The 19,245-nt window shown below is 32.7% G+C and overlaps 3 protein-coding genes across 3 annotated transcripts; 2 read left to right on the forward strand and 1 right to left on the reverse strand.

Annotated features, from left to right (window-relative positions):
• Positions 1–445: 445 nt before the first annotated feature.
• Positions 446–4,841, forward strand: MTO1 (Pyridoxal phosphate (PLP)-dependent transferases superfamily protein). The gene is made up of 10 exons (XM_079035261.1): positions 446–1,037; positions 1,353–1,456; positions 1,625–1,698; positions 1,789–1,957; positions 2,146–2,205; positions 3,019–3,222; positions 3,309–3,395; positions 3,495–3,602; positions 3,751–3,965; positions 4,549–4,841. Exons 1-10 carry the CDS (start codon positions 560–562, stop codon positions 4,670–4,672), a joined length of 1,623 nt encoding a protein of 540 aa, XP_078891387.1. The 5' UTR covers positions 446–559; the 3' UTR covers positions 4,673–4,841.
• Positions 4,842–7,703: 2,862 nt separating this feature from the next.
• Positions 7,704–10,139, forward strand: SPX4 (SPX domain-containing protein 4). The gene is made up of 3 exons (XM_079035262.1): positions 7,704–8,187; positions 8,605–8,770; positions 9,530–10,139. The coding sequence occupies exons 1-3, from the start codon at positions 7,879–7,881 to the stop codon at positions 9,967–9,969; spliced, it is 915 nt and encodes a 304-aa protein (XP_078891388.1). The 5' UTR covers positions 7,704–7,878; the 3' UTR covers positions 9,970–10,139.
• A 2,515-nt stretch (positions 10,140–12,654) lies between these two features.
• On the reverse strand, positions 12,655–16,619 carry LOC145097649 (phosphate transporter PHO1 homolog 3-like). Its single transcript, XM_079035263.1, has 11 exons — positions 15,805–16,619; positions 15,422–15,722; positions 15,284–15,332; positions 15,131–15,202; positions 14,922–15,051; positions 14,106–14,485; positions 13,855–14,004; positions 13,616–13,768; positions 13,214–13,507; positions 12,984–13,123; positions 12,655–12,898 (listed from the first exon to the last, which is right to left on the reverse strand). Exons 1-11 carry the CDS (start codon positions 16,346–16,348, stop codon positions 12,802–12,804), a joined length of 2,310 nt encoding a protein of 769 aa, XP_078891389.1. The 5' UTR covers positions 16,349–16,619; the 3' UTR covers positions 12,655–12,801.
• Between the last annotated feature and the right edge of the window lie 2,626 nt (positions 16,620–19,245).

A 19,245-nucleotide genomic window follows, 5' to 3' on the forward strand; every position in this document is an offset into this window, starting at 1 on the left:
AAATACGGTTGTAACGTTTGAGGAAGACATTTTGCAAGATAAAACCGAGAGAGGTAAATTGGTAAAATAAATTAAATGTTAAAGATTTAAGATAAGTAAGATCAATATTAAAGGTTCGAAAAATGATTAAATTTTGAACTGATGCCAAATTCGTTTGTTGAGCTCGACATACCTATGTGCCGAGCCACCTAGGCAATGCCGATGGGTAGTGCCGACTAACACACCGTAATCATTCGATTTCGCTTTGTTAAGATTAATCATTTTAAAAAAAAGGGAATGGTTGGTATACAAAACAATATCATGTTTATAATTTATGCGGCTACTGTTTTTTTAAAAGGACAAAAATACCCCCAACAGCCTCACAGCCTTGTCACCGAGAAAAGCCCCTTTCGTTGTCGATCCATCGAATCTGTCCTTGTTGGCCTATAAAGTAACAACCACCGAAGCCTCCGCAAAATTTCAGATCGTCGCCTGAGATTTGATTTCAAATCTCTCTTTCTTGCTCTCTTGTTCAAACAAGACGGCTGATTCTATTTTGACCTTACGATTTTGCTCAAAAATGGCTATGTCAACCTCTGCTTCTAGGGTTTCCCTTTCTTTTGAATGCCGAACGGATGCCAGTTTCTCCGGCGGTATCCCTCGCATCGATGGCGCACGGTTCTCTTCCAAGCTAGGTGGGGCGTCCGGTAAAGGAACGTTTGGTATGTCTTCATTGATTCTGAGGTTCCCACCCAACTTTGTTAGGCAGCTCAGCAATAAGGCTCGGAGGAACTGTAGCAACATCGGCGTTGCTCAGATTGTTGCCGCTTCATGGTCTAACAACCAGCCTCCTTCTTCGGCGGCGGGGGCTAAGGCCGTCGACGCCGCCGCCTCCTCCGCCGTCTCCACTCCATTCGTCGTGGGTGAAGATGTTGTTGATAATAATGATATGGATATAGGTTCTTGTAATGGTAGCCCTTTTGTACAGTTTCAGGCTTTGGAAAGTTTTCATAAGCCTTCGTTTTTGAAATCCGATGATAGCGTTGCAATTCATGCTGGTATTCTCTCTCTCTCTCTCTCTCTCGATACTCTAATATTCCTGGAGTGTTACACATAGATTTGTTCATTACCATGATTCGATAAAGTTGCATATTTTCCTGGATTCTGAACACCAATGATTGGATCTTGGTTTCCAAATATCCATTTGTTCAAGATCTGGAAGAATGTGCTATGATCAGTATTCCAAATCTCCAACATTTACTTTCTAATTCAACTGCAGTCTGCGTTTACCCTATTAGCTTCTCGAATTTGATGTTTGTGTAAATGATGAAAAGTTGTCAATTTTGCATTTAATATGCTAATGCTTTTGCTAGGTGAAAGATTGGGTCGCGGCATTGTTACTGATGCAATAACTACACCTGTGGTCAATACATCTGCCTACTTCTTTAAAAAAACTGCTGAACTCATTGATTTCAAGGTATCAATCATTCTTTTCTTTGCATCGGGTACATCTCAAACAAGTTTTTTTGAGTTCAATCTTTGGATTATTAATAAGTTGCAATATTCAGTTTCTGAATCTTTTAAATCTTCCATCTTTAGATCATTTCTGTAACTTAAATCTTCTGAATCTTCAATCATGAAACAGGAAAAAAGACACGTTAGCTTTGAGTATGGGAGATATGGAAATCCTACTACTGTGGTTGCTGAAGAAAAGATAAGGTAATGTCCTCTGCTTTCTACTTACTTTTCCATTTGCGTCTTGTATAGTATAACTCAATAAAAGCACATGTATTTTGAAAAAAAAAACAGTGCGCTTGAGGGAGCTGAGTCAACTCTGATACTTGCCTCCGGGATGTGTGCTAGCACTGTGATGATGTTAGCCCTAGTTCCAGCTGGTGGACACATAATCACCACCACTGATTGCTACAGGAAAACAAGGATTTTCATTGAGACATTTCTTCCCAAAATGGGAATCACGGTATTGTTTTTGATACATGTTTTTTCTCTTTTATTTATACTGAAAAAAAGACTGAGATTTATGTGGATGGGAGAAAGTTTGCAACTTTTTATCATCCCATTTTTACAAAAGACGTAAATGCCCTTCTAACCCACATGGTGGAGAATTATTATATTTGATATGAATGCTCTTGTTGTTTCATTATGTAGGCAACAGTTCTTGATCCTGCAGATTATGCAGGCCTTGAAGCTGCATTAGACAACCACAAAGTGAGTAGTATAGAAATCTAAATTACATTTTTGGTCCCTGTATTTTTAATCTATTTACTATGAAATTGGTCGGTTTGGGTATATGTGATCTCTAACAGAGTAACAGGTCAAATGGGTTAACTATAAAAGACTATATTACATTTTTGGTCCCTGTGTTTATTTTTATTTTTGGGATCTTTTCCAAAAAATAATCTTTTTTGCAAATTTGGTCCTTACTCAAGGTTTTCATAACACTTTTGATCCCTGTGTTTATTATTTTTCGAATCTTTTCCAAAATAGAATCTTTTTGCAAATTTGGTCCTTACTCAAGGCTTTCATAACACTTTTGATCCCTGTGTTTATTATTATTTTTCAAATCTTTTCCAAAAAAGAATATTTTTTGCAAATTTGGTCCTTACTCAAGGTTTTCATAACATTTTTTATCCCTCTGTTTATTTTTATTTTTCGAATCTTTTCCAAAATAGAATCTTTTTTACAAATTTGGTCCATACTCAAGGTTTTCACAACACTTTTGGTCCATATCTCATGTAAAATGACTACTTTGCTCCCTAGTTGTGATAAAAATATGTTAAGTTAAAAAACCTTAAGGTGAAAAGTAGTCATTTTTACCTATGGAAAGCACCAAACATGTTACAAAATCCTTTAAAAAGAACTAAATTTGCAAAAAAAAGATTCCTTCTGTGATCTGATCCAGAAGAATTGACCCTAAAACTTGTCGATTTTGCCATCTATTATCCATAGATCCTTTTTATTTCAACAACAGAGTTATAAAAGAGAATTTATATATAAACTAATTTATAATTTATACCACAGGTTAGTCTTTACTTCACAGAATCACCCACAAATCCATTCCTAAGATGTGTTGACATTGAGTTAGTTTCAAAGATGTGTCATGCAAAAGGAGCAATTGTTTGCATTGATGGAACATTTGCAACACCTCTCAATCAAAAGGCTCTTGCCCTTGGTGCAGATATTGTTCTACACTCTGCAACCAAATACATTGGTGGACACAATGATGTAAGCAAAAAACCAAGAATCTCTTTTTTTTTTGCTAATAATCTTTTTTTTTAAACAGATATTGACTATCTTTGACTTTTTTTTAGGTTCTTGCTGGTTGTATTAGTGGTACTACTGAAATAATTTCTCAAGTTCGTAACTTGCATCATGTTTTAGGTGGTGCTCTGAATCCTGTAAGTAGCTTATGAGCTGTTTTTTAACATGCTTGATATATATAACAAGGGTGTCATAGTTTTTTTATTTTAATAATTAAATATTTATTTTAATGGCAGAATGCTGCATACTTAATCATTCGAGGCATGAAAACGCTGCATCTACGTATAAAGCAACAGAATTCCACTGCGCAAAGGATGGCCGAAATTTTAGAGGCACATCCTAAGGTACCTTTTTTTTTTTTTTTTTTTTAAAAAAAATTATTTTATTGATGAAGTGCTGTTTGGATAAATGATGCTTAAAAGTATTTGATGAACTGTATGTGTGATTTTTAAGAATGTGACACTGAGAAAAGTTATGGTGAAAATTTTACAGGTGAAACATGTGTATTATCCAGGGTTGAAAAGTCATCCGGAGCATGATACTGCCAAAAAACAGATGATTGGTTTTGGTGGTGTTGTTAGTTTTGAGGTGGATGGAGATATCACAACCACCATTAAGTTTGTTGATGCTTTAAACATCCCATACATTGCACCCTCTTTTGGTGGCTGTGAAAGCATTGTCGATCAACCAGCCATTATGTCCTACTGGTAACTTTCCTCTTTCCATTCTAGGGCTATTTTCGATGATAGAGGGCATTTACGTCTTTTTGCACTGATGAAAATAAATTGAGTTTTTTTTCTTCTTTTAAACCATGAGTGTTACTATCAAGCTTTTTATGACTATTTTCGATGATAGGGAAGGTGGAGGGTATTTATGTCTTTTGCACAGATGAAAGATCCCACTTTTTCACTTTTTTTGGTGGGAAAATGAATAGAGTTTTTTGTTCTCTTAAGCCATGAGTGTTACATGGGACTAGCAAGCTTTTTAGCAACCTACTTTTTTGGGTGGGAAAAATTATTGATTTTTTGTCCTATTAGGCCATGATTGTTCCACTACTAGACAAATGTTTAGATAATAGAGGATGAAAAGGGTATTTACGACTTTTCAGGTGAATTTTTTGTCCTATTAGGCATAATGTTAAGTTTTCTAGGGCTATTTTATATAGGAGGACGAGGAGGGCATTTACGTCTTTTTGCACAAATGAACATCATAGACTCTTATTTCATGGTTGTAGTGTAGTATATGTGAAACACATTATAAGATGTTTTGTTGTGTAATGATTGGAAACAGGGATCTGAGTCAAGCAGAAAGGGCCAAATATGGAATAATGGACAATTTGGTTCGCTTCAGTTTTGGGGTTGAAGATTTTGAGGATCTGAAAGCGGATGTCCTGCAAGCTTTGGAGGCCATATAGGCATGTTTCACCTGCGTGATTGTTTGTTTTTTTTTTATGAAAATCTTTGTTGTTTTAAAATGTTGTTTTTGAATATTGATGATGATTGTGTGTTGTAGAAGACTTTTGTAGTTGAACACTCTTGAGTTGAGTGCTCCTATTTTATTTATCAGTTAGCTAGATCGATGAATGTGTTATGTCCCACTAAATTTACGTGAAGCTAGAAAAACAGAAATCAAACCTAAAACTATAAATTAAAGTGTTTTGGTTTTTGAAGAGGTAAAACATAAGCAGTCTTGGACTATGAAAAAAAAGATTTTTTCTACAACTACCAATTTTACTACATAGAAATTTAATTAATATAATAACCACAGGAACAGATTTTTTTGAAAACGATTTTTTATATTTTATATTAATTGCTCAACAATTTGATTTTATAAATATGTTATTAATTGTAAGCCATTGTACTACCATGTGCTTGAACGCATCTTGTCGCCATCATCACACGCATGGTCCTTTTGAAGATAAATAATTCATCGTTTAAACAACTTGGATTTTAGCAAAACATCACCTAAAAATCTGATTTCAACAAACAAGCAACTCTTTTAGCAAATAATCACATAAAAATCATATTTAGCAAACAAACTCATATTTCATCAAGTAAATCAATCAGCAACCAACAAAATAATCTAAAATTAGACGTCCTACACAGAACCTACGTGTGTTTAAAACTATAAACTCTTCTAGCACATGAAAACTAATCACACATCATATTATGAATTCACATATTGCCAATTAATAATTTGGCCATGTAGCTTGTAATTAAGCATAAAAAATTCATCAATTGAGCTCGAAATTTGGCATCGCCTATCAAACAAAGCCACATAAAGCCCAACATCTTGATGTTTTTCATTCCTTCACTCTGATTTTATTATTGTTGATAAAGATAAAAAAATTTATGCAGTGTGTTTTGCTTTCATTATGGTAAAAGAGCTATATGAGAAATAAATGATTGTACTATAGAAGGGGAAATGATATCAATGCATCATTTGTCATATAAGATTATATCGGATAGTTAGATTTGAAGTTTATGTATTAACTTTTAAGTTTATCACAAATGTTATAAATCTTATATAACTTAATAACTATTTCAATTTGGCATGTGCTTTCGATCCCTAATTCACCATTCCATATTACGATATAAAATCTAGCTAATTGAAAAACTATCGTATGTAAACATCTCAATCTTAGCAACTTTGCTTTGTAAGATTCATTAATAAGTTTTGCATAAAAACTTTACGATAGTAGATATATTATCAGCATTTTGGTTTGTTGACTCGATACTGATACACCATTAAAAACCTTAGTAAAAGAAGTTTTATTTTACTATGGATACACCTATAGTTGTCATCATGCTCCCCAAAATATAGTAATATTTTTTTTTCTACGGTGGATACATCTATACCTGTCATCAAGCTCCCTAAACAATTATGTTTTTACTGAATTTCATATATACAAATATATACAAATCCTTCTTAATAAATAAAGAACTTTTTGTCACTTGTTATCTTTTTAGACATTTGTTCACATGTTATTTTTTTATAATTTAGGTTTTCTTTTTACATAGTCTAGAAAAATTACACACTGGATTTTTTAAATAAGGAAATTTTTTAAGAGTTAAAAAAATTGATTCCTAATTTATGAGGATTAATTTTGGGGAATTGATTTGGAGGAATGATTTGCGCAATTTTAAATGAATATAAGTTCAAAGCAATTAATTAATATCATAACCAAGGCACGTAATTTCATTTTTTGCTTTTTTATATATGTCATATATGTGCATTAAAATTTTACTATTTACCCTTTTGACAATTTATATTTCTAAATAAGTGAGTTTGTACGTACGTTTATTGAATTGTTCATTGTAATATTTTACATTCATTTCTTTCAATAGTTATCTTTATTAGTATATAGATTGAAATACTTATGTATTCATCATTTAAGTTGTATTTAATTTGAAATTATACTTTAAAAATATTTAATGTTTAAACCTTGATCAAAACCCGTGTAACACACGGGTGTTACACCTAGTGAAATAATAGTAAGTGTTCATTCTAAATCTAGATCTAGAATACTATAATAAATTCCTTAGAAATAAGAACCTATAAGGGTGTGCATAAATTAACCGATTTAATTCAAAACCACCGGCTATACTAGATATCCAATCATAATTAAATTGGATCGGTTTCGAAATTTCAAAATGCAGTTGAAATGGATCGGTTATTTATTTGATGATTCTAAATATTCAATAGATAAACGAACCAAATTGATCCAATATTATCCAATTTGATATCCAATATCATCATCCAATTTATTTAATTAAAAAAACAATCTAATCCATCCAATCTTATTATCTAATTTAATTATGTATCTATTTTTTGTTGTTTAACTAGGTGTGAGACCCGTGTATTACACGGGCTGATTTAAAAAAAAATTAAACATTAAATTAAAGTGTAAATAGAAAATATTTTTTAATGTACACTTTTAAAATAAGAATGGAATAAATGTATTTATTGCAATTTAATATCATATATATGATATTTAATACTTTATATATATAAGTATATGACTTTAATTTTAAAAACTGTAAAAACAAAAAATTGACAAATGGATAATATTTACTTCAAAAATAACATAAAATGACAAGTGTCAAAACTCATGAAAGATTGACATATGACAAAAAAACTTTTATTTATTAAGGAAGATCGGATAGAAATGGAATACAAATTAGTTAGACATTTGATAACCAATTAAATATATCAAATCAATAAAACGGATTCAATCCATTCAATTGAATCAGTTTGGTTCGGTTTGATCGCTTATATTAAATTGGATTGAATCGATTGAAAAAATCCGAACTCAAATAAATAATTAGATTGAATAGGTTCTTCAAAATGGATTTTAACCTATTAACAATCTAAACCTATTATGCGACTAGAGAATAAAAAGTCATACGTGAAAACAAAGCAAAAGAGGTATAAAGAATTATAAAGGTGCAAAAGTGAAAAGACAAAAGAAAACGCAAAAGAGTGTCATCTTCTTCTATATGCTCTTCTTATCTTCCAAAATCAAGAACAATAGAATATTCAATATTCTCGTCCCTATTCCATTTCAATCCTGTTCAACAAAACCCCAGATAGACAATCGATCTTCGTCTTCATGTGGCGATGAAATTCGGTAAAGAATTCGGAATCCATCTCGAACAAACCCTACCTGAATGGAAAGACAAGTACTTGTGTTACAAACCCCTTAAAAAGCTTCTCAAAAACCTTCCTAATCCCACCGCCGATGACGCCAACGACCACCCTCAACCATATCGAAACCCTACCGGAGTTAACGCCGACCGCAATCTACCACCTCTGCCGCATCACTTAGCGGAAATCCAACACTGGTTTGTCAGGATTCTCAATGAAGAACTCGATAAGTTCAACGATTTCTATGTTGATAAAGAGGAAGAATTCGTCATCCGATTTCAGGTTATTCGTTTTGTTAGTTATGATAGATTGTGATATTTGTCTCCACGAGTTATTGCTATTGCTAGGCCTTTGACTTTTCTATATCAGTTCAAACATACGTAGAAATTGATCCTTCCAAGTTTCAATGTTCAATCAATACCTATTATCCGACTTTCAGATTACATCTGGCAATTGACCATTTCTTTGAATTCTGTTTTATTTTGACTAACATTCAACATCATTATCTTCATGAACGATCTGTTTGAATGAGTATAGAGTTGTCGAATAGGTTAAATATTGGGTAGGAGATTGTCATTGCACACTACTAACTTGTTAATTCAGATTATAGATTGAATTATGAAGAACCCCATTGCAATTTGAATCTGTATACTTATCATGTATGGAATGCATCGCTGAATTTACTTGTGATTCAATCAGGAGTTAAAACAAAGAATCGAGCTAGTAAAGGAGAAAAGCTGCAAAGATGGAGTGTTTACATCAGAAAGCGAATTCAGTGATGAGATGATGGAAATACGTAAAGACTTTGTCACGATTCATGGGGAAATGGTGCTTCTCAAGAACTACAGCTCCTTAAACTTTGCAGGTATGACACCTTGCTCATCGTTTAACTTATTATTTAATCTAGAAATTTACAAGAGATTTTTCCCAATTAATCTGGAGATTCGTGCTTGCTTGTAATGTAAGCAACACATATTAACTATGTTTGCCACACTTAACAAGTTTACTAGAGCTTTTATTTTTCTTTCAATGAGGATGAGAAGGGCATTTGCGTCTTTTGCATAGATGAGAGATCAATAGCGAGTCCTTGTCCCACTTTTTTGGATTGGACAAAAGACCGCAACTTTTGTCCCATTTTTATCAGTCAAAATCCTAGTCCTAGTCCAATGCAAGCCAAACACAGTACAACTTGTTTTGTTTTGTCCTGTCATGACTAACAAACAGGCCGACGGCCTGTTTGCTTGTTACACAGGACAAAACATGATGGCCTTTTACAGTGTACTGCTTTTGGCATACATTGGACTAAGACTCGGTCTAAGACTGATGTAAATTGGACAAAAGCTGCAGTTTTTTGTCCAACCCAAAAAGGTGGGACAAGGACTTACTATTGATCTCTCGTCTATGCAAAAGACGTAAATGCCCTTCTCATCTTCATCATAAAAAATAGCCCTAGAAAACTTGTCCAATCCGTCCCATGTATGGATTGGACTCCTTGTGGGCATCTGCCAGACAGACTGTTGTGTACCTGATTTACATCTCACATAATACTCCTAGGACAGCGGTTGTTGGAAGAATAACTCGTTACAAAATATCGATAAGATTTCTATTTCTTTTTATTTTTTAGGTATTATCAAGATACTAAAAAAATACGACAAAAGAACGGGTGGACTACTTCGTGTACATTTTACACAACTTGCTCTTCGCCAACCCTTTTTCACCACAGAACCTCTCACAAGGTTGGTGCACGAGTGTGAAGAAAATCTCGAACTCCTCTTCCCTTTAGAAGCAGAAGTAATCGAATCCACAAGCAGAACAACCACCACCACAACACCATTAGCACTTGGTGAAGAAACTTCAGATGTCTATAGACGTACAGTCGATGCTATTAAGACAATAAAGGGTCTTAAAAAGGAAAGTTCAACTTCAAATCCGCTATCGTTTGCTTCTATTTTTGGTAACCAAGATATTGATACGGGTGCTGTGACTGCTGAAGATTCACGTTCTGACTCTTCGGGTTGTGATAATATTGAACAAGATTATGATGATGGCCATTCGGCTGAATAAGAGTGATGACATTTTGGACATGTCTATATTTTTTTGTGTTTGTATGTCTCTTTTTTGTTAGGGAGTTTTAAGTTTTTAAATAGTACTTTTTTTGTGTTAGTTGTTTTGTTTTGATTTGGTAAATAAGAAAAAAAAGTAAAAAATGTTTGTTAATGCAATGATCTTTTACATTTTTTCTAATTTATGTAACACGATTTTTTTTAGAAAAAAAATATGTAACTATGTTCTACTTTAGAACCAAAAAATGGGATGCATTATTTGTAACATGTTTAAGTGATTGAAATTTGATTTTATAATTTGTGACAGCTACATATATTGGGAAATGAAGTTATACTTTGTTCTATAAATAGGTGAAAGGGGAGAAGCAATGTTGCTTAAATTGGTAAAAGAATGAAAATAGACTGGTGTCATGCTATGAGATAATGGTTTTGGTCACAATGTTGTGTATTTTTGGTTATAGAATAAAACAATGTTACATATTTCTCTTAGAAATCATTTTGTAGAAAAAGTTTATAAAAAAGTAAAATCTTATTGCATAAACAATAAACATGCATTAAACCCTAAAAACCTTTTAATTTATTTACTTCAATAACAATTTAATGAAAATGATGTCAATATTATTGTGTAATGTAAATATGTTACTGATAAATAGTATATGTTAAAACATAAAAGGTAAATGATTATTTTTTGAGGGCATAACAATAAAAAAATTGTTAAAACTTAAAATGTTACAGAAAGAAAGGTTAAATTTTATATTTTATATAAAATAATAAAGAGACTATTATAGAAATGATCAGTTCCAAACCTACACTCCAAGTCAGAGTGGTTGTATTTTGTTGTATCAATGGTTCTTCCGTCAGTTTTCGTTAGTTTTAAGGAGTTAGTCATAAAGACGTGCCTCAGTGCCTCACACATGAGGGGATAAAAATCATTTCTCTCACCTCTTAATGCAAGGTTGTATGTAACACTTGGTTATAACCGTAAGAACCACGGTTACAAAAATAAATAAATTTTTATAGTAAAATGTCATAACTATTAATCAATTATTTTTAAAAACTTTATTAATTAAGAAATTTATGTTTTTTTTTTTATTTAAGTAAAATTATAATCGTTGTCAAATAAATATATGAAATTATTTTTTCAAGATATACAAGAGAATTTTTATTTGTGAATTAACGAAAAAAATAATGATATTATATAATGAAATGTTAAACTGATAATAAAAATAAAACAACCACAATAAATAAAGTAATTTAAAAATGGTATATGGCAAATCAAAAAATTAAGTTGTTAAAATAAATATATATGAAAAGATATAACAAATTGCAATTAAAAATTAACAATAAAGTTTATTACAAATAATAATAAAAAATAATATTTTACAAACTATTTACAAATTTCTTAAAACTTCTTTATACACATCTTGGAAGTTCATTAGGCAAGAATGTGACACATGGCCGTTTCAGATTAAAACTATTTATTTATTAGAATGAAAGATTTTCTACCAAATGATTTTATTCTATAACTCAAAACAGACAATCATAAGGGGATAAAAGTCATCTCTCACCTCTTAATAATGCATTTTCTAAAAATGATTATTTTATTTCACATCTTCCTCTCCACCGTGTTTTCTTGTGTTTTCTTAAGGGTGACAAAAAGAGACAATCATGCCGTGTTTTTGTCTGAAACGACACAACAAAGTTTTATGTAACACAAACACGATGTCATGTTTTTTAAATAACATAACAACAAATCAATTAAAAAAATGACAAACACGACACGACACGACAAAGATAACATAAAATAACAATTAGTTTATTTAATTAATCATACATTACACGACAAACACAAAAAACACGGCAAACAAATGGTAGATTGTGTCGAATTTTGAAAAAGAAAACTATACGACATCGTGTTTTTTATATTTGAAACGAACATGAATTCGAATTTTAGTTTCGTCCCAATTTTGTTGTATAGTGTACAACAAAGAGTATTTGCCTCAACCTTTCCTACATTGAGCCGTTAGGAATACAATACAATAAATGCATCCCATACTTTTCTTGTGACAATTTCATGAATATGTGTAAGAAACTCCAAGGAGTTCATGACTAAGAAACGATTATTATTGTCTGCCTATGTGGGAATTCAAATAGTTTGTGTATGTCGCTAATCAAAATCATAGGAGGATCAAGAACCATTATGCGTGCAAGAACAAACACCATTTCTATCAACTTTATTGTTTTTCTACACACACATCGTTTATTATTAGTTAGAAAGATATCTTTCTTGGTGTTCTCAAATCATGGGGATAGTACACAATGTAGAAGAAGATGAACACATCTTACCTATGTTCTGCTACCAACCGATACTTTATTTCTAACACCTTGATCATATGTATCACAATGAAGAAGTAGATAAATAGTTTGATTAGCTTTTAAGAGAATAAATTTTATGTAATCGTGATCAAGTGTTCAATGAACCAGAAGGTAAATTGAAATACCATTGTGCCCCATATGAGAACCACACGGTCTCATTTAATGTCTTCAAATTAGCGAAAAATAACAATTGCGAATAATGAAACAATTATAAGCATTGATCGTATATGTGCCATAGTCCTCATATCCACTTTCGATTTTCCAATTCAAAATTGTAGAGTTTCGAATAAGAAATAAAAATTTACACAAGTATATTAAGTTGTGTTCGTTTTAGTATTCCTATTCTGTAGGGTTTGTAAAAAGATAAATCAAAATACAATGTGTAATTTGTATATATGCACACGAAGAAACAAAATTTGTAATACTTTACAACACACTATTGTAGTTCAAAAACGAATTATAAATCCTTCTGTCTGTCCTCATGGCTAAAAGGTAGTGGCACTGATTTGACAGCTCGGAATTTCCCAACATTGTTCAAATGCTCATTCTCCAACCTAAATCAAATACAAATACAACGTTAGATTGTGTTTTTTCCTGATTTTGATTTTAACGTATTGAAAATGATGAATGAAATCAAACCTAAAGAAATTCCATAAACCACGACGAATGATCTCCAAACTTGCAACTATTGCAACTAGCGCATTTCTATGGAGGAAAGGAGCTTCACGAAACCCTAGTACAGTTTGCATCCAAGCAAGTCTCAATAACACATTTAATACCTGAAAATTAGCTTTTATTAAGATAAGATCCAACAGTTTCTAAAAGGATAACTACAAATTGGGTATTATTTGTTGAAGATCACTAATTACCATTGCTATGAAGTAGATAGATCTTTTAGGCAAAATAAGCTTATCTCTTAACCATGGATTCTCAGAATTCCTACATAGCAAACCCCAATCCATCACCAGATCCCAATACGTAGCAAAAATCGTTGCAAATATCGAGGTAGCTAAAGCAATATATTTTATTGTCATATATCTTGCATCTGTATCTATCATTTGAGTTTGAATTGTCCTTGCAACAACAGCTACAATGATAGAGAAGTATTTGAGTGCATTCAAAGCTTGTGTCGAATCTTTCCCTTCACACAATCTTCTAAGACACTACACATTCATACAAACAATAGTTAAGATTATTAACATTGAATCATTAGGTGTCGTTTGTTTGATAGCTGCTGATTGAGTCAGATCTGATTGAATTTGACAATGTACCTGTAGGACACGAAGCCAATATGGGACAACAGCAACAACTATATAGATAGTTTTATAAATATCACTGTCAATGCACTTAGATGCATCCCTCTTCTTGTAATCTCCCCAACCGTAGTAGCATACGTAGAACTCCAAACTCCTCAATAGTTGAACCTGAAACCATAAAAAAAAAAAAAAAAAAATCCAATTAATTTTGAGTTCCTTGATTGTATAATATTATTTATATTTACTCTTATTACCTGACTAGTAAACTGATCAGCCAAGAAGAAATCAGGGAGAGTGACCACGTAAAAAGGAGCACAAACGCAGTGCCATAAACAGACTAAAAGGAAGAAACGATTTGCACGATAAAAGATATTAAATGGACAGATTGTTATCAAAAGGAAAACCTGCAAAAAAAGCGTTTACAATAAGATTGAAATTTAAATATAGATTATGGTAAAATGGAATTACTTAAGAGATTAGTAAGGGCAAAAGAGGAATTGCTTACAATGACTAAACCAAGAGGAAGTAATTCAGTGAGAGCTTTGTAACTTTGAGTTCTGTCATCCAAATCCATTTCAAGATTTGATAATATTCCTGCAAGAGTGACTACTGAGAGACCAGAACCTAAGAGCAGAACTTCTTTAAATCCCAATTCTGTCCCTTGCTTAAATCCGAATATGAAGGAGTAATTTACTCGATAACGAGTCCAATAGTATACATTCGCAGCATACATCAATATATGTAAAACTACAAATCCAAACAAACTGTATAGTGGAAAAATTGTATTCATGTAAGCAGTTCGACTTCTATGCTGAAGAAGATCTCTAGCATGTACAAGAGCAATGATCGCAACAACAAGTGCTAATGAACATCCAAAAAAACAACCTACACAACAAAAATATTCAGATGAGATGTAATGAAAAAATCATTAATTTTACATATGACAATGAAATGTATTGCGTTTAGCATGCATTGGACTGATACTGATGTCAACAGGACAAAACTTGTTTTTTTTTTTTTTTTTTTTTTTTTTGTCTTACTCAAACAGGCGGAACAAGACTCGCTATCGATCTCTCGTCTATGAAAAGATCCGCAACATTGAAAATAGCCCTAGAAATCTTTCTAAGGCTAGTTTTTAAGGATGAAGAGGGCATTCACGTCTTTTCATAGATGAGAGATCGATAGCGAGTCCTGTCCCACCTGTTTGAGTGGGACAAAAAAAATGCAAGTTTTGTCCTGTGGATGTCAGTCTCAGTTCTAGTCCAATGCATGTCAGACACAGTACACACAGCCTGCCTGTGTAACTAACGGGGATACTCACCGACAAAAAATGTGATCCGATGCCTCTCTCGTTTAGCTTTGGGCCTTAACGTGTCCATTCCTTGATGTCGATTCCCGTTACAGAAATGCTTTATGAAAGCGGCTTCCACTCTCTCTATCAGCTTAACAACCTGAAGTGATTTTCAGTTAAATATTGGAAAAAAAAAAACGTAATATTTTTTAAACATCGTAATATCATCATATATATACCTCATCAGATTGGCCTAAGTAAGATTCATCAACCATCTTTAAATAAGCATCCGATGCGTTTCTTGATGTAATCTGCACCAACGATTTATGTTACCATTTGAAACTTTGTTTATCTAGTGTAAAAGACGTAAATAAGGAGAAAGAATCCCTAACCTTATCATACTTCTTCATTATCTTCGAGAAAGCCAATTGATTCAGGAAGCTGGTTTATAAAGCAAGATCAAAATTCAGTTCAATTTCAATTGACTGTATATTCAATTTTTGAGTAAAATTAAAGTGCTTAGTGCTTACGAATAGCTCTTCAAAAACCGAAGCTTTTCATGGAACTCAATAAAAGCCAGCTTCAACTTCTCTTGTGCATCTTTAAGTTCCTTTTTGTTGTAATGCAACTCCGATCTCCCAAAGTGAAAGACACTTCTTACGGTGGATCGCGGCGTTTCTGCGGTGGCGTTGATTTTTATGTGATTCAAAACCTCCAACGAAGCCATCTTGTATCCCTTCCGATCATCCAATCTATTCTTTTCCTCTTCTTCTTCTTCATTCCCATCACCACTAGTGTTGATCTCTTGAATCACCTCCAATGGATACGCACCTTAAAAAATCATCGAATGTTATTGAAGCTTTACACATTTACTATTTTACCCTCCGTAAATTGGTGAAAAAAAGGTAGCTACCTGTAGTTTTTTCATTGATGAAGGGGGGGATGGCGTGAGGATCATTGACTTTGATTCGAAGAGCAATGAGAGCATCCATTTGTATATTCAACTCTTCAGCTTGTTTCACGACCTCTTCGACTTTCCCTCGATAAAACTGAATCACTCTATTGAATTCGAGATCAAGTTGTCGGAAAAACACCAGCTCAAACTCGCCGCCTTCCTCCGCCGACCGGAGAAAAGTAGTCTGGTAACTCCGGAACTCTTCCCCTTGTTCTTCGTCTGCTACTTGCATTGCACTAACTAGAATCACTTCATCTTCTTCGTCTTTTCGAGGACTAATGTTACCATAACGACTAGTTAATCCGCTGAAGGCTCTGAAAAGCGACACCTTTCTCTTCAACGACGTCGCCTTCACCGGCGCCTTTGCCGGCGAAGGATACATGATCTGCCGCTGCCGGAAAATTAAGATCTCTTTTAGGAGAGTTTTGAGGTAGCTGTAATTCATGTATGCTTCTCGCCATTCTGGAATCATCTGTGAAGCAAATTCTTTCCCGAACTTCATTGTTGATGACTGGTGAGATTTTTGAAATCTGAAAATTATGGAAAATCCCAAAATCTGTGAAGTGTTGAAATAGGGGTGAATGAACACACGTCCTTGTTGTTGATGATTTCGTTGTGTTTTCCTTTTTCCTCACATTCTGTCCAAAAGAAATCGGAAGGAACCAACCCACTTCCAGCTTTTTATGGCGTGTTTCAAAGAATGGATCAATTAGAGCAGGTCTTGTTTTTAGAATGAATCAATTAGAGTTGGTGGCTAGGTCAAGTTTCTTTTTTGGTTAATTTTAAAAAGGGATAGTCATAACTTGTTTTATAAAACAGATTTTATGAGATTCTAGTTTATATTTTATCATTTTATACGATCATTTTTATATTATTGGAATAATATCTCGAAAGGTAATAATTTTATAAAAGTAAATTACAGAAATGGTCCCTGTGGATTGTTTAAATTCGCAGCTTTGGTCCAACCATTGAAAAATGGACAGGCTTCATCCCCATGGTTTCTAAAAATTACACTATTGGTCCCTCCACCATTAAATCTAACAGCTGTAATATTTGAATATATTGACCATTTTACCCTTAATATAAATCAGTTAACACTCTAACTATAGGGACAAAAACAATAAAAACACTAATGTTTTTTCTGAGGCAAAATGTCTGCAGTCTGCGGACCACATCTGTAGACCTCTGCAGTAAAAGAGCTCTGCAGTAAAAGAGGTGGACCAAACGTCCGTAGTCTGAAAAAAAAAAGACTGTATTTTTTTTTTTTAACATTTGCGGACTATTAAAATAAACTGAAATCTAAATAAACTGATTTTTTTTAAACTTCAAAGTGGTTTTTTTAATATTTTTATGACTTTGTTATAAATAATTAACGAATCTAGATCAACTTTTATGTATTATTGTATAAAAATAAAAACAAAAATGATATGAATTAACATATATACTTGATAAAAAAACAACAACCAATTTGGTTGCAAAGTTATAACTAAACATTATAATTAGTGATCAAAGAATTTGATACATAAATGGATGAAAATAAACTTCGAATTTTTTTCAATTAAGTCCATTATAAACGTACCATAAATATTTTCTCGAGAACTTGACGATACTGTATTAAATAATGTTTTACAAAATTTAGCAAAAAAATATAAGAATGTATTATAATTTTTTTCATATTTATATAAACAACTTCAACGACTATTATTGTAATAAATTTTTATTTATAAATTTGTCAAAAATATCATGTTTGTATCGTCGAACGTTTTTTTGAAGTTTTGTAATTTTTTTTTCAAATTGTTTATCATTAATAAAGTTGGAAAAAAATATAAATTAAAAAAACTTGAAAAAAAATATATATATATATATATATATATATATATATATATATATATATATATATATATATATATATATATATATATATATATATATATTTTAGGCTAGAAGATGTCTGAAGATGTTAGAAGACTCTGGTCCACATCTGCGCCAAGAAGAGGGCGCGCGGACATTTTTAGGTTAGCAGTCTTAAAGAAAACAAATTGTTTGCGAAGGCTAATGTCTGCGCGTGGTCTGCGTGTCGCAGACAAAAGTGGCCACATAGATCTGCAGACAAAAAACAAACACTACCTAAATATAGGGACATAATCAGTAAAAGCTCTAACCTAAGTTCTTCTTCCCTTACTACTGGTTACCTACCCACCTCCATCCTTGTGTTCCTTCCCTCATCCTCCATTATCGATGACGCCCCCCACCTTACCATCATTATCGCATCCTCCTCCATCCATCTTCGTCGCACCTTCACTTGCAACTACATCCCACCCTTCACTGCTTTTTATCAGAGTTGAATCCCAGACGCAGATCAGTGAGTGAGACAACAAAGGGTTTGATGAAATCCATGTTGATGACACCACTTTCTGCCTCACTCATCCCACCACCTCCATCGTCTGATGGCTGTTGTCCTTTCCGACGATGGTGGTAAACAATCTTCTATATCTCTTCACCACCTCCTTCTGATGTCATAGACAATTCTCCCCCAATGTCCCTACTTATGTTGTCTCTCTATCCTCATGGCTCGTTATTTTGTTGAAATAATTTGATTGAACCTGTGTGAAAGTTAAATTATCTAGATTAATGCCTCATTGAGAAATACATGTCGAACATATCTTGCAAGTTTTTGCACCATTAATGGAGATTGCAGTTGATTAAGTTTCTTTTTGGTTGATGCTTTGAGACATTATCTATTTTTCTTTTGTATGTTGATGCTTTGAGACATATACAAGTTGAATCAATTGGGAATTGTCTATTTTTCTTGAATCCGATACAAGTAATAGGAAGCAATGGAGATGTTTGTGCAACAAATCACATAAAATTAGGTTTTTGGTATTCACTTTTCCACTTTCTCCTTCATCCCAATCTAATTTTGTCATCTTTTTGTACATGAAATCGCATAAGATGTTTGGTATCTAGTTTTTGGCTCATTTTTGTGTATCAAATCCTTTAAGAATCCAGGTTTTGGTTTCTAGTTAGATTCATAGATTCAGTGAAGTCCATAACATCTACTTCCAAAATATTATATGTATGTGGTGTGTTGATGTGACATCCCCAATTTCACGTCCAGAAAAGACCGATTTCGTTTATTCTTTTATAATAAAATCAGAGTAATCTTTCAAAGAAAAGTGTTGCAGAATTTGTTCCCAAAACAAGATATGATAAAGATTTATCAAATCATTTCCTTAAAGAAATGTATTTTCATTGTATTACAAACTCGGGATGTCAACATCGATACAGATCAAAAGCATAACCCAAAAACATCCTAGGCCACAAAATTGGCCTAAAAAACAATATAGGCCTTCCAACATTCTATTTATTTTCTACTGCCCTAAAATCCATAATCTCTTG

This window comes from Lactuca serriola, chromosome 4, assembly GCF_051521515.1.
Source record: "Lactuca serriola cultivar US96UC23 chromosome 4, Lser_US96UC23_V15, whole genome shotgun sequence".
NCBI lineage: Eukaryota > Viridiplantae > Streptophyta > Magnoliopsida > Asterales > Asteraceae > Lactuca > Lactuca serriola.